The sequence below is a fragment of the Hylobates moloch genome, unplaced genomic scaffold (assembly GCF_009828535.3).
Source record: "Hylobates moloch isolate HMO894 unplaced genomic scaffold, HMol_V3 SCAFFOLD_4, whole genome shotgun sequence".
In the NCBI taxonomy this organism is placed as follows: domain Eukaryota; kingdom Metazoa; phylum Chordata; class Mammalia; order Primates; family Hylobatidae; genus Hylobates; species Hylobates moloch.
Window position 1 is genome coordinate 88494634 of NW_026652279.1, and position 15882 is coordinate 88510515.

Below are 15882 nucleotides of genomic sequence, written 5' to 3' on the forward strand. Positions count from 1 at the left end.
ATCCCTTCTCTTTTTCATTTTTGTGTTTGCTCTACCAGTGAGTTTTATACTTCATGTGTTTTCATGATGGTAGATACTGTCCTTTCACTTCCATGTATAGGACTTCTTTTAACGTTTCTTGTAGTGCCAGTCTAGTTGTGATGAATTGCCTCAGTTTTTGCTTTTCTGAAAGAGACTTTATCATTAATTTTTGAAGGATAACTTTGCTGGGTATAGTATTCTTGGTTGATAATTTTGTTTTTCTTTCAGCACTTTGAATATATCATCCATTTTCTCCTGACCTATAAGGTTTCTGCTGATAAATCCACTGTTAGTCTGATAGGAATTCCCTTATATGTGATTAGATACTTTTTTCTTGCCATTTTCAGAATTCTCTCTTTGACTTTTGACAGTTTGGCTATAATGTGCCATGGAGAGCTTTTTGAGTTACATCTATTTGGGTTTCCCTGAGCTTCCTGTATCTAGATGTCTAAATTTCTTGCTAGACTTGAGAAATTTTCAGCTACTATTTCATTAAGTAGGTTTTCTGTGCCATTACTCTTCTCTTTACCCTCTAGAATGCTCCAAATTTGTGTATTTAGTAATTTCATAATGTCCCATACGCCAAGTAGGTTTTGTTCATTCTTTTTATGTATTTATGTATTTATTTATTTAGTTGTTGGTTTGATTTGTTGTTGTTGTTGTTTGAGATTGAGTCTCGTTCTGTTGCCCAGGCTGGAGTGCAGTGGCGTGATCTCAGCTGACTGCAACCTCCACCACCCAAGCTCAAGCAATTCCTGTGCCTCAGCCTCCCAAGAGATATCTATCTCTGGTGAATTTCTCATTCATATCTTGAAGTGTTTTTCTGATTTCTTTGTATTATTTATCTGTGTTCTCTTGTATCTCACTGAGCAACTTAGATTATCATTATTTTGAGTTCTTTTTCTGGAGTTCTTTTTCTGGAATTCCATAAAATTATTTTCCACTGGAATCTATTGCTGAAGAATTATTATGTTCCTTCCGAGTTGTCATATTTCCTTGTGTTTTCATGTTTATTTTTTCCTTATGTTGATATCTACACATCTGGTATAACTGTCACATCTAATTTTTTTGGCTAGGCTTTTATAGGGGAAGACTTCTTCCTAAGGATGTATCTATGGTGTTGGTTGGGTAGGACACTTTAGCTTTTATTTTGGGTGCATGAAGTCATGCAGTTTCCATATGATTTCTTCAACTGTAAACAGCATCTGTGGTGTTTGTGGTTTTCTCAGTGGATTAGGCTGAGTGTGTTAGTGGAAGTTGTGATGAGGTTTACTCTGGAAGGGAATGCCAGTCCTCAGGCCCAAGTGGTGGCACTGGCAGGCCGAGTGTGCCTATCCTTGGGCCTCTGGGTGGCATATATGAGCACCAGTGTTAGTGGGTCCCAATATGATGATTCTTCAGCCTCTAGGCACTTGCTCAGGTGCCAGGAGTAGCAGCAGTGAACCAGGTAGGGGGATAGGTTCTTGGTCTCCTGGGCAATGTTCTTGTTTGGGTGATGGCAGTCATGGTGGTGGGACAACCATCAGGCTCTGAAGTAGCATATGTTTGTATTAGCATTGGCTGTGACAAGCTGGGTGGGCCAGCCCCCAGACCTCCAGGTGGCACATTTGAGCAGGTGCTGGCTGTGTTGGTAATGACAGACAGGGTAAGCCTGTCCTCAGGCTCTGAAGAGGAGTGCAGAGATCCCATCAGTGGTGGATAGGGTGGGGCAATCCTCAGGCCCCAGGGTAGTGGGCTTGGGCACTGGCAGGGAGGCAGTGTTAGGCTGAGCAGGCCTGTCTTTGGTAGTGCCAGTAGTATGCTGAGGCACCAGCTGTAGTGGGCAGGGTGAGCCCCAGGCCCCCAGTGGAGTGCTTAGGTGGTTGCAAAAGTGTTGAGAGTGCGGGGGTTTGGGACAGCTGAGGGATCTGTCCTCAGGGCATGTGCAAGTGTGCTGTGACCTTGCTGCTGAAGAGGGTGTGGTTACTGCCTTTAGTATGTACTTTGGCCCCTGCAGCAGCAGCGGCAGCTGCAATGGGCAGCAGCAGAGTCTGTTCTCAGGGCTTGTGCACATCAGCCCTGCTGCTGGGAGAATGGGGTTGCTGTCTGTGGTGGCTGCCCCAGGTAGGCAGTCTCAGGTTCTAGAAAGCACACACTTTAATTCCCTTTGTCCTGGGGGCACCCTCCCCAGTGTGGTACACTGCACATTCCCCAGGGTGCAGCATACTATATGTGCTAGAGTGCTGAGTTCCCTGATACTCCCCTGGGTTTAACCTGCATTGTGCCGCTACAGCCCTCTGGATAGATGTGGGGGGATATTTCTAGTGATGTTAGCAGCATGCAGTCTGGCATGGACTAGGCTCTCAAAATAGTGCCATGCTGCTGCTGCTTAGGAGTTGTAAGACAGTGGGACCTGGTGTGAGCTCCCTCTCTGGAGCAATGCTATCATGTCATCTCCAGGCAGCTCCCTACAGTAGTCTCAGGGCTTACAAGGGTCGAGGGGTTTTCTCCTGGCCCAGGTTGCAAGAGTCTGTGATCATTGACCTTTTCTCTGTACTGGGAAGCTTCTCTGGGCTCCCAGCTGATTCCAGCTCTGCTGGTAGCCTTGCCTTCTGCTCCTTCTGTGCCTTAGGTGTTTCCTATAATTTCTCTGTTGAATTCGTGTTCTCTCGTAAATGCTCTATTCAGAGTGTGATTATCTACTTGTTATTTTGAGTCTTCTTTATGGAGGAGGTGAGTGCTGGATGCCTCTAGCCAGCTGTCTTGAAGCCCCTCCTTCTAACTTCCATCTATTTATTGATATTAATTATTTGGTGAGACATTGTTCTTATTTGTTTTTAGTTCTTTATCCATTGTTTCTTTTAGCATATTTAAAATAGTTAACCTAAAGTCTTGTCTAATAAGTCCAATATCTAAGCTTTGTCAATGATTGTTCCTATTAATTTCTTTTTTTCCTGTGTGTAGGCCACAGTTACTTCTTTGTATATCTCATAGGTTTTGTGAAAATTAGACATTTTAAATAATATAATATGGGAAATCTGTAATCATATTTCACCCCTCCTCAAGGTTTGTTTCTGCTCCTTGTTGTAACTGTTGTTTGTTTAGTGACTTTTCTGCACTAATTTTGTAAAATCTATATTCTACTGAAGTCTTTGTTCCATTAGTTTAGTAGTCAGCTAGTGATTCAACAGATGTTTCCTTAAACATCTGGAACAGCAACATCATCATCATCAACAAAAATGTTCCATCTTTGTGTTTGTTGGGATACCTTCTACACTAAGGCTGTTTATAATTCTGCCCTTGTCTTCATTTCCTGCTTGTGTAGAGTCTGGGTGTCAGCCAGAAGCGACAGCTTTTTTAGGTCTTTTTCTGAGCATACAGCCTGACTTGGGTAAGTGCATGGCCTTCTAGATTCCCAGGAATATGTGGGAGCTTTTCAAAGCCCTTATTCCCTAAAATGCCTCACTTCTCATCTTTTCTTCTCAAGCTTTTTGGATTATCTGTTGTTTACCCCAAGTGGCAATTATGCCTTACCCCAACTGACAGTGGCTAATTCATTTGCCTTTAAATATATCCCACAAATGCCCCCTACACTGGGTAGTTGTGTTTGTCCTAGGAAAGTTTTGAGTTAGTTAAAATAGGCACAAGCCCTTTGAGCTTGGAGTCACCAGCAAGGTCAAAACAACCACAGTTCTTTGAGAAGAAGATCCTTTCTGCCACCCTTGGTACTAAAAACCTGTACTGAGAAAGTAGGTTGTTGTCTTCAGGGCCAGTATTAATCTGGAGAGCAGTAGATGGGGCCAGAGTAAGTTAAAAACACTACAGAGAGCTAGGCACAGTTGCATATGCCTATAGTCCCAGCTACTTCGGAGGCTGAGGCAGGAGGATAACTTGAAGCCAGGAGTTTGAGGCCGTTAGTGTGCTATGCTCAATTCTGTGAATAGCCACTGCACTCCAGCCTAGGAAACATAGCCATACCCTGTCTCAAAAAAACTTAAGAAACTAACAAAGATTTCTTACTGAGACTCAGCTTTTTTTTTTTCTCTTGATTAAACATTTTGCCCAGTTGCTGTAAACCCTTGATCTGTCTTCATAGTTCTGATAAAGTTGATTCTGACAGTTCTTTCCTGTTTAGTCACTTCTCTTGTGAAGGGATGAGCTTTTGGAGTTTCTTACTCAACAATTTTTGCTGACATCACTCATTAATTGACTTTTTTTTTTTTTGAAGACAAAGTCTCCCTCTGTCACCCAGGCTGGAGTGCAGTGGCCAGATCTGGGCTTACTGCAACCTCCACCTCCTTGGCTCAAGCACTTCTGCCTCAGCCTCCCAAGTAGCTGGGACTACAGGTGCCCGCCACCATGCTCGGCTAATTTTTTGTATTTTAGTAGAGACAGGGTTTCTCCATGTTGGTCAGGCTGGTCTCGAACTCCCAACCTCAGGTGATCCACCTGCCTCAGCCTCCCAAAGTGCTGGGATTACAGATGTGAGCCACTGTGCCCGGCCAAGAATAACAGTTTTTTTCTTCCTTTACAGTCCTTATATCTCTTCATTATTTTCCTTTTCTATTTTGTCTGATATATCTTTCATGAATACAGAGGGACTATATGACGTTGAATGGAACTGGTGATAATAGGCATTCTTGTCTTGTTTCTGATTTAAAGAAATGTTTTTTATATTTCTCATATTAGAAGTTATGTTTATGATAGGATCATAGTACTCATTGTTAATTAAGGAAGTTCTCATCTATTCCTGGTTTACTAAGAGTTATGTGTGTTATTTTTAAATAGTAATGGATTTTGAGTGTTTTAAGTACATAGATAGAAAATAAATAAAACAATTTCTACCACTATTAAAAAGCTTTTAGATGTGTTTTATCCTTTAACCTACTGACGTGGTTAATTATATTAATGGATAGTCTAGTATAAATGAGTCTTGCAATCTTGAGATAAACCAGTTAAATCATAATGTTTTATCTATTTTACACGTTACTGGAGGTAGTTTGGTGATATTTTATTTAGGGTTTTTGTATTTAACTGAGACTAGCCTGAAAGTTCTCATTTTTGTGTAACTTCCTGGCTCTATCAATCTATGTTAGCATTTTGAAAAAAAGCTGGAGGTGCTGGCCGGGAGTGGTGGCTCACAGCTGTAATCCCAGCACTTTGGGAGGCTGAGGCGGGCAGATCACCTGAGGTTGGGAGTTCAAGACCAGCCTGACCAACATAGAGAAACCCTGTCTCTTATAAAAACACAAAATTAGCCAGGCATGGTGGCACAGGCCTGTAATCCTAGCTACTCGGCAGGCTGAGGCAGGAGAATCACTTGAAACCAGGAGGCAGAGTTTGCGGTGAGCCGAGATTGCACCATTGCACTCCAGCCTGGGCAAGGAGAGTGAAACTCCATCTTAAAAAAAAAAAAAAAAAAAAAAAGGAAAAAAAAAAAAGCTGGAGGTATTCTTTCTTTTTCTTTTCTCTGGAAAATTGTGCATATGATTGCAATGAACAATTCCTTGAATATTTGGTAGAACTTTTCTGAAAAGTCACCTGAACTTGGAATTCCCTTGCTGGGGGGAAAAACTTAACCTTTGTTGTTTTACCATTCTAGGACTACCCAGGCTTTCTGTTTCTTTTTAGTCAGTTTTAATAGCTTGTGTTTTTGGCTGTGTGTGCTGGGCCTGTAATCCCAGAACTTTGGGAGGCCAAGGAAGGAGGATTGCTTGAGCCCAGGAGTTCAAGACCAGCCTGGGGAACATAGTGAGACCCTGTCTCTTAAAAAAAAAATAGCTGGGCAGCTGGGCATGGTGGCACATACCTGTGGTCCCAGCTACATGGGAAGCTGAGATGGGGGGATCACTTGAGCTTGGGAGCTCAAGGTTGCAGTGAGTGGTGATCACACCACTGCACTCCAGCCTGGGCAACAGAGTGAGACCCTGTCTCAAAAAATACGTTAATTAAATAACTTGTAATTTCTAGCTAAATATATAAATAAATGTATAAATTACATTTCATTTAAATTTTCAAATTTGTTGTTATAAAGTTATTCATATAATTAATCTTTTATCTTTTAAATTTTCTCTGGATCTGTAATTGTGCCTTCTTTTCTGTTTCTAATTCTCATTTCCTTTTTTTTCTTCCTTAATCTCACCTGGGGGTTGTGTTTTTTATTATTCCCTTTCTTCTACTTAAAAGAATATGTGTGTGTATATATATTTTTTTTCTTTTTTTAAATATGGATAGAATCTTGCTATGTTGCCCAGGCTGGACTTAAAACTCCTGGCCTCAAGCAATCCTCCCACCTCAGCTTTCCAAATTGCTAGGATTACAGGCGTGAGCCACCATGGCTAGTGTTCTTCTACTCTTTTGAAGTTTATTCTGCTCTTTTTTTCTGTAACTTCTTCAGTTGTGTGGTTGACTCATTAATTTTGTGTCTTTCCTTTTTAATGTGAATGTTTATGCAAATATCCCTTTAAGTATCACTTTTTAGGCCAGGTGCGGTGGCTCACACCTGTATTCCCAGCACTTTGGGAGGCTGAGGCAGGCAGATCATTCAAGTCCAAGAGTTTGAGACCAGCCTGGACAATATGGAGAACACGTCAGAAAGAAAGAGACAGAGAGAAGCGGGGGGTGGGGAGGGGGGAGGGAGGGAAGGAAGGGAAAGAAGGGAAAGAAGGGAAGGAAAGGAAGGAAAGAAAAAGAGCCAGGCATGGTGGCGCTGCTGTAGTCCCAGCTACTCTGGAGTCTGAGACAGGAGAATCACTTGAACCCTGCAGGTAGAGGCTGCAGTGAGCCATGATCACATCACTGCACTCCAGCCTGGGTAACAGAGCAAGATTCTATCTTAAAAAAAAAAAAAAAAAAAAAAGCCGGGCGTGGTGGCTCACTCCAGTAATCCCAGCACTTTGCAAGGCCGAGGCGGGCAGATCACGAGGTCAGGAGATTGAGACCGTCCTGGTTAACACAGTGAAACCCCGTCTCTACTAAAAATACAAAAAATTAGCCGGGCGTGGTTGCAGGCGCCTGTAGTCCCAGCTACTTGGGAGGCTGAGGCAGGAGAATGGCCTGAACCTGGGAGGCGGAGCTTGCAGTGAGCCAAGATCACACCACTGCACTCCAGCCTGGGTGACAGAGTGAGACTCTGTCTCAAAAAAAAAAAAAAAAAAAATCACTTTTTATATTTAATTTTTTTACTGTTATTCAGTTCTAAGTATTTCCATTATAATTTTTCTACCTATAAATTTTTCCATGTTTACAATTTTTTCCAAAAACTTTATTGTTACTAATTTCAAAGTTAACTATATTATGGTCCATACATTAGTAATTCTTTGAAATCTGTGGGGGTCTAGCTTTATGGCCTAGTTAATTTCTATAGATATTATATGTAAGCATCAAAAGAATGTGTTTTCACCAATTGTTGGATGTGGTGTTCCATATTAGTGCACTCAGTCATTATTATGCTAGTTAAACTTCTGTGTATTTTGTCTCATTGTTCTATCAATTACTGAGAAAGGTGTTTTAATCTCTGAGAAAGATGGTGGATTTATCAGTTTGTCTATATATGGCCACTTGGTTTAAAAAATTTTTTTCCATTTCCAATCATTTGCAGTTACATTAAGTAAATTACATTTTTGGAGAATTTTCCAGTTCTTCTAACTCAACTGTTTGTTTTAAGTAAATCATAACTATCACATTGCCACATTCTACTCTTGAATTGCATCGTGGGAGTCTCAGTGAAATTTATAAGATTGCTTTTGTTGTTGTTAATACATAATAAAAATAAGAGCTGCCATTTATGAAGTACCCACTATGTGTCAAGCATTGTGCTAGGTGCTTTATTTATAATTAAAGCCCTCTTCTCTAATATGATTGGGACAGATAGCTGGTTAGTTCATTGAAAAAATTGTTTGAAGAATTGTTATGAAATGATAAATACTTTAAACATTTTATTTGAACTTAAAATACATGTTTTTATGTGTATTTATTCAGCAATTTTTATGTATAATTTTGTTCAGTTCAGTTTAACTTTTTTCATGCATAAACCACATCTGTAATGTGTCATCAAGAACTTCTAGTTTCTGTTGATATAAATTGGAAGTAGAACCCAAAGAAATATTCAAAGCAATATGAGTGCATAATCATAGGTCTTTATTATTTTTAACCAAATTTTATAGTTATCCTATTTAACACTTGTTTAGCACTTCATGTTTAGTGAGACAAACTATATAATTATAGTAAAAATTATTATTGGCATCAACAGACTTGGGAATAAACCCATCTGACTCCTTATAAATATACAACAGTTCTAAACAGTGACAGCAAAAGTGTGCAATTACACATCTAGCTGGGAGCATTTAGTGTGAGTCATTAATATCAGTCATTATTGTACAGAGGCAATGGAGATAATCAATTGATCTGCTCTATCAGTTGAGTAGAGGTTATTTAAGAGCATCTATATTAGTAGTCCTTACAACAACTTTGCAAGGAGGGGTATTTTCCTCATTTTAGAAAGACATGATTTGCCTAAGATCCCACTGCTAGCTAAGGCCTGGACTTGGCTGTTACTGAGCCAGGACCAGGACCTGGGTCTCAGTTATTTCAACTGGTCATTCCAAAAGTCATGAGACCTTTTATAATCTGCATGTGTTTTAATCTCAGATTTACTTCATTTATTGCCCATTATCATAAATTAGTATATAGGATTCTGCATTGGGAAATGTTTTTTTTCTGGCCCCCTTAATTATTTTTTTTCATGAGGGTTATTACTTACCGTGCTTTCCACCCTCCCTTCCTGCTTTCTTCAGCTTTATCTGGATGCTCTCCCACCTTTGTCATCAGGTCACAGTTCACTTGGTCAGGTTAGCTTGTATCTGAACAAACACTTTCTGATTCTTGAGAGGTACACTCCATTGCTCCCTAGGAGCTTGGATTCTAAGCCATCATCTAGAAAGCAAAATCTTACTCATCATAGATGTGTTACCATTTGTTCATTTCTTATTTTCTTTCTTTTCAAAGCTACATCCTGTGCCTCTAACTCTTTTGATTTCCTCTCCATGACTAACTTTATTTAGTGATTTTTTTTCTTCTAATGGTGCCATTCATTCCTAAATGAAGCAGCACCAGTGAGATCACATTTAACGATCCTTGACACAGCTTTGATGAGATTCTCACACTTTCTAGATAGATGTTTCTAAAGAAAATGCATCTACTGATTAGCCACATTCAAGAAGAAGTTATCACCACCACCATCACTACCAAGTCTTTTATTTCCCAGGGGCTTCACAAGTCACTGTTATTGGTTTGTGTTTCTTTCCAGAAGGCCATGTCCACTGTTTCTGAAACAAGGACGGTAGTTATATAGAGCTCCAATGGTGCAGAACTGGTACATGTCTCTGGCACTTCATTGTAGAGTCAGTCTTAGGATTTTCATACCTCTTGGCATTGTGTTGTATTTTCAGTTGAAATTCTAATCCTTAGAGATTCCTTTGATTAACTTTTAGCAAACTGCCTTAATAAATTGCCTGATCTCCCAGACTCTGATAGTTTACTTTTTAAGCCACCTTATTCTTTCATGGTCCAGTGTTTACTTCTCTGCAGGCATAGTGGATTGTTAGCATTAGCAAGTCCTTCCCTAGAAAGCAGACTCAGGAGAAAACAACAACAACAACAAAAAACGACATTAGCAGGGTCCTTATTATCCTTTTCTGAAGCAGCTGCTTAGAAAACAAAGGAACTCTTGGGGAGTATTAGAGAAGCCCTCTTCTTTTTCACTTTCTCACCTCTTTTTAAAGGACAGATTGGCCTATTCTCAGCTGGACTTTGAGGGAACTGATTTACCAACCCTCTCTCCGAACCCATATCTCGCAGACTTTTATGTTGCAGTAAGTAACCACTTCATCCCTCTAATGAGCCAGGCCAATATCCTTGTACTCATACTTGATTCTTATCTTTTTCCTCATACCCTATGTCTGATTTGTTTTCAAATCTTGCTTATTTTTCCTTCAAAACAGTATCCAGAATGTGATCCTTTCTCACTGCCTCCACCCAATGAGTGAATTAACTCCAGGAGGAGTCACTTGTGCCCATCTGTTGATCTCAGCTGTGGGCCATTAGTCTGGCTTTCCCATTGCTCATATAGAGCCTTGACATGAGGGCAGATTAGGGAGAGAGGCTCCTGCTCCACAGTATCTCCTCTCACTTCCTCTTGTTGTTTCTTGTTTGATTTGATCCAGAGAAAGGAGAGGCAACAGGAGAAAAGTCTCAAGATACTATTAAGTTAGTGATAATAGGAGTCAGGGCCCAAGAACTGCTCTCATGAAAAGGACTCAACCCTTGCCAGCTGACTATCTTCTGTGTATGCAAATGTGAGGGTTTGAAAATGAGAGGAGGAAGAAAAAGAGAGAAGGAAATGTTTTGTACAATTTTCTCTTTAAATCGAGAGGCAATGTTGCATAATGGTTAAAGAGTGTGGATTTTAGAGCAAATCAAACTAGGTCTGAACCTGCCACTAGCCATGTGCTCCTGAGCACATTCTTCAACTTCTCTGTATATCAGTTGTCTTTGTAAGATGGGGTTAAAACTAGCCTTTGCCCTTATTTGATATAGTTTTGAAGATTAGGTGAGTTGGTACATGTAAAGCAATTAAACAGTTCCAGTACATAATAAGTGTAACATCTTTTTTTTTTAAAGCCAATTTTCCAAGTACACTTGTAGACCTTAGTCTTTCTGATGGTATACGGAACTATAAACATTTTGGTGATGAACTATATTTCAGTAACTGCATTTCCCTAGATTCGGGCTCTCTTTGTACAGTAGAGAGCTGTTCTGAGGGACAGGGACTACACATTAAGTGCATTAAACTCCACAGAATCACCAGTGCAGCAGTGAGTCTCTTACATCCTTAGTATATTACCATTTAATCAAATGAATAATGCAACAACAAACTCTGTTTGTTCTTTTTCTCCTTGCCCTGCAACAGGATGGTTCACATTTGAGTAAAGACAGGGGAGTTTGTTTTCAGAATGACATACTAGTCTGCAGGATGTATTTCATAACTGACATTGCACCTTGGACTGCAACTAGGACTTTCACTGGAATCAGGTAGAACTGGCCGTGAAGGAGAGTTAACAACGACAGATAGCACTCTTCACTCAATATCCTTTTTATAGAGACCCCATCACAACTGTTTCTAGGTACATTAGTGTTCCTTAGAGTATTTTCTAAACCAACATCTAGGAATGTGTAAACAAGGGCAGCAGCAATTAGTGACAAAGAACAAGATTTTCATGTGTCCTACCTATTGAAAATTGCCCAGCATATGGAATAAACCAGGCTAGCGGCTGGGGGTAGGTTTAATCTCATTTGTCCAATGCCCAGCCAATCAACTGACTATTCTCTTTTCCTCATCATCTCTTTCTTATTCCAGGTTTGTTTGCTTGCTTTTCTATTCCTCTGTCCTGGATTTTTCCCTCAGCGGTGTCAATTGTCCTTCCGCTACTACATTCTACTAAGTCTTCATTGTCACCTTGACCCTGACTCTGATTATCCAGGATGAAAGATAGGATAACTAGATCTTTATATTCTAAATTAGAAAACTTCCTAAATCCTCCTTTCTCTCTTAGGATCAAATATTGTCTTCAGTTAAAGGGAGCTGTGAACTTTCAGTGTGCTGGATGAAACACCATTGTTCTTTTGGGTGGGGTAATTTTTCACTGGACAGTGCAGGATGGTTAGCTTCCCTGGCCTCAGGCCCAAATGTCTGATATTAGTAATGTGTGGTAACACATTACCAGTCATTCTGACCACCAAAAATGCCTTTACACATTTCCAAGTACCTCACAGAGTAGTGGTGTAGTCTCTGGTTAGAACCACTACAGTCTGGGCAGTTAGCAGCATGCCACTCAAATACTGGACTCGACAGCTCATTATCAACCATTCTTCATGTCTAGAGGAAACCTAGCTATTAAAGCCACTAAATTTGTCCCATTCTGAGACTGTTAACAGCCGCTTTTTAATTTTCAGAATCTAAGATGTTAGGAGGTCCAAGATATTTACTGGTAGGTTTTATGTATACAGTCATGCACCACATAACAAAATTTCAGTCAATGACAGAACATATATATGACAGTGGTCCCCTGAGATTATAATACCATATTTTTATGTACCTTTTCTAAGTGTAGATATGTATTTATTTATTTATTCAGATGGAGTCTTGCCCTGTCGCCCAGGCTGGAGTGCAATGGCACGATCTTGGCTCACTGCATCCTGTGCCTCCCGAGTTCAAGCGATTGTCCTGTCTCTGGCTCCTGAGTAGCTAGGATTATAGGAGTGGACCACCATGCCCAGCTAATTTTTTTGTATTTTTAGTAGAGACAGGGTTTTGCCACGTTAGCCAGGCTGGTCTCGAACTCCTGACCTCAGGTGATCCACCCACCTCAGCTTCCCAAAGTCCTGGGATTACAGGTGTGAGCCACCGTGCCTGGCCTCTAGATATGTTTATATACACAACTACTTACTCATGTTTTATAATTGCCTAGAGTATGCAATGTAGTAACATGCTGTACAATTTTTCAGCCTAGGAGCAATAGGCTATATTATATAGCCTAGGTGTGGTGTAGACTACATCATGTAGATTTGTGTAACTACACTCTATGTTAACACAGTGATGAAATTGCCTAATGACACATTTCTCAGAACATATCCTTGTTAATACATGCTTATATATGAAATATTTTCTTTAAGGAAAATATTAGGTTTTTATAAAGTTGTTGATTTATGAAATGATTATATGCATATTAGCTTTAACTTTCTCAAAGTATACTCATTTTTAATGTATAGGATTAAAGTATCTCTTTTTAAAAGTGATTTTAAATATAGTACAAAGTATGGCCAGTGTGGTGGCTCACGCCTGTAATCCCAGCACTTTGGGAGGCTGAGGCAGGCAGATCACCTGAGATCAGGAGTTCAAGACTAGCCTGGCCAACGTGGTGAAACCCCGTCTCTACTAAAAATACAAAAAAATTAGACAAGCGTGGTGGTGGGCACCCGTAATACCAGCTACTTGTGAGGATGAGGCAGGAGAATTGCTTGAACCCGGGAGGCGGAGGTTGCAGTGAACCAAGATCACACCACTGCACTCCAGCCTGGGCAATGAAGCAAGACTCCATCTCAAAACAAACAAACAAACAAAAAGTACATGCACACTTGAGAGTCTCTTCTACTAAAGGTTTTTAAACCTGCACATGAAGAGTATGATGTTATAGTTTGCTTATGTTATACATGTAATAAGTCATACATTTTCTTAATTCTTTGATATTTCAGAGAAAGAGTTTTGAAGAAAACTGGTCATAGGCTCAGCAAAACCAAACAGAAGAGGAACAGAAAAAGAAACAAAAAGCAGAACAGTCAGAATAAAATCATGGAGGAAAACTCATTAGAATTCTTAAGTGATCTTACACCAGGAGATCAGGACCCATCTCAGAGTGAGGAGGAAGACATTGAAAAGACCAGAAGAAAATCAGAATATCCCTTCATTGGTGGTCTACAAAATGAAGTCGGAGATTTTGTGACTGGGTATAAAGAAAAAAGATGGAAAAATAAAGATCCTAAAGACAGTTTCCAAAACGTTATGTCTATAGTTGAATTGGACAACACACCAAAGAATTACCTCTCTAAGGAAGGTGATAACTTGTTTGTAAGTTTGTTACTGAGGCCAAATGAAATCTCTGTTACTTGTCCAATACTGACTCAAAACCTTTCCTATGCAACAACTGATGACTGCTCTGGCATGAAGGTAGAAAAGCATATTAGAAATAGGCATACCATAGCATTAGACACCCAGGACCTTTCTGCAGAAAATTCATGCTTATTTATGAAGAAGAGAGAAATAGTAGATAAAAGTCTCCCACATGAACCCATTCTGTGCCATCAACATGGAATCAGAATGTCAGATAAAGTTTTAAGAGAGGAACAAGTGTATGCAACTAAAATCAATCATTGGACTTTTTTCACAACCAATTTATCTGATGAAGATTTACAGCTGGGCTCTGATAGACAGTCCTATTTTGGTAGCTGGCCTGCAGGACCTCGTAAGTTTATATGTGAACAGAGACCAAGGAAAGATAGAGCACGTAAGTTGGCTGGTCCTGACAGCAGGGGGCAATGGATTCAATTGATCTTCACTTCGGTGGCAGCATCAGAACCAGGAGACAATCCAGAAATATTGACAGACAAACTACTGATAGGAAATGAAGATTTTTCACCTCCACCTGAAACTATGGATTCATTCATAGAAACAAACCTCTTCAGAAGCTGCTTACCTCAACCGGATATACCAAAGAATGCCTTAGAATCAACAAAAAATAAGAAAAGGAGGAAGAAAAGGATTTTCAATTTGGTACCAAATTTTAACTTATTAGGACAGAGTCATATCGGTGTAAAAGAAAGGGAGAAATGTGACCTGTTAACAAAACGCCATGGACTAAAAGTTACTTTGGGAGAAGAAAAAGATAGAATTTCAGAAAGGAACAGTGAAGAGGAGAATATGCAAAAACTTATGACCTTTGATCATCATCCATTGTGGTTTTATCTTGATATTATCAAAGCTACCCCTTTAAATATTGGTGGACAGTGTTATTCTCATTGCCTGTCATTTAACAGACTAAGGTGCTCTGCATCTTTATACAAAAATTATATTCCTTCTTTTGTGCTACATAATATGTCTAGTATTTGGAAGCCATCTTTTACAAACAAGAAACTGTTTTTGACTTTTGAATCCCAGACAAGAGTAGGTGATATACTAAATGATGCAGGGTTTATTTCTCCAGAAATTTTACATAGTCATCCTGACACTTCATGCTCTTTGGGAGTCACTTCTGATTTTCACTTTTTAAATGAAAGGTTTGATGGAAAGCTGAAAAGATGGGAAGAACCTAAGCAATTACCAGCTGAGGACAGCCAAGACTTAACAAGCACTGACTATAGTTCCCTTGGGCTACCATTATCACAAGGGTTTGCCTTTCAATTAGTAAAGCTTTTTGGATCTCCAGGCGTTCCAATGGGTAAGTTGTTTTCTTTTGCTAAAAGTGAAAGATCCAGTTTAACATATGTAAGTAATTTTGGAGGTGTTTCTACCTGGTGGTTAGTGATCTCATGCAGTTTATTAATCTCGTGATGCTTTTCAGCAGTGAGTGAGGATCCACAGCAAACGATGCTTGATCTTCAAAGTCCCCACCCTTTGCTGTCAGTAGTCTTCATGTCTCCTTCAATGTCTCTGAGAACTTAGAATACTTGGGCTCTCAATTTCAATAGATACTGGGAAGAATGGAGAATGAAGCAGGCAAAAAGGGATTATGTAACCAGTAGAGATAGGCTGCTTTATTTATCGCTCTGTCTCCCAAGCTGTAGCGCAGTGGCATGATCTCAGCCCACTGCAAGCTCCGCCTCTCGGGTTCACGCCATTCTCCTGCCTCAGCCTCCCGAGTAATTGGGACTACAGGCACCCGCCACCACACCCGGCTATTTTTTTATTTATCTTTTTTTTTTTTTTTGTATTTTTAGTGGAGACGAGTGTTAGCCAGGATGGTCTTGATCTCCTGACCTCGTGATCCACCTGCCTTGGCCTCCCAAAGTGCTGGGATTACAGGTGTGAGCCACAGCGCCCGGCCAAACCTTTCTAACTTACTTTCTTTCTTTCTTTCTTTCTTTCTTTTTTTTTTTATGGAATTTCGCTCTCGTCACCCAGGCTGGAGTGCAGTGGTGCGATCTTGGCTCACTGTGACCTCCACCTCCCGGGTTCAAGCAATTCTCCTGCCTCAGCCTCCTGAGTAGCTGGGATTACAGGCGCCCGCCACCATGCCCAGCTAATTTTTGTATTATTAGTAGAGATGGGGT

General features: G+C 40.2%; 1 protein-coding gene across 21 annotated transcripts in view; it reads left to right on the plus strand.

Annotated features, from left to right (window-relative positions):
* Positions 1-15882, plus strand: part of N4BP2L2 (NEDD4 binding protein 2 like 2) — a 115817-nt gene that overhangs the window by 88335 nt on the left and 11600 nt on the right. For 15 of the 21 annotated variants that reach the window (XM_058437682.1, XM_058437683.1, XM_058437678.1 and 12 more), the window contains one exon: positions 13312-15050. In XM_058437682.1, the coding sequence (XP_058293665.1) occupies positions 13312-15050 (1739 nt within the window). Of the gene's footprint in view, positions 1-10969; positions 11032-13311; positions 15051-15882 lie in introns of those variants that run through there. The other 6 variants (XR_009213191.1, XR_009213192.1, XR_009213193.1 and 3 more) reach the window with 6 other exon arrangements.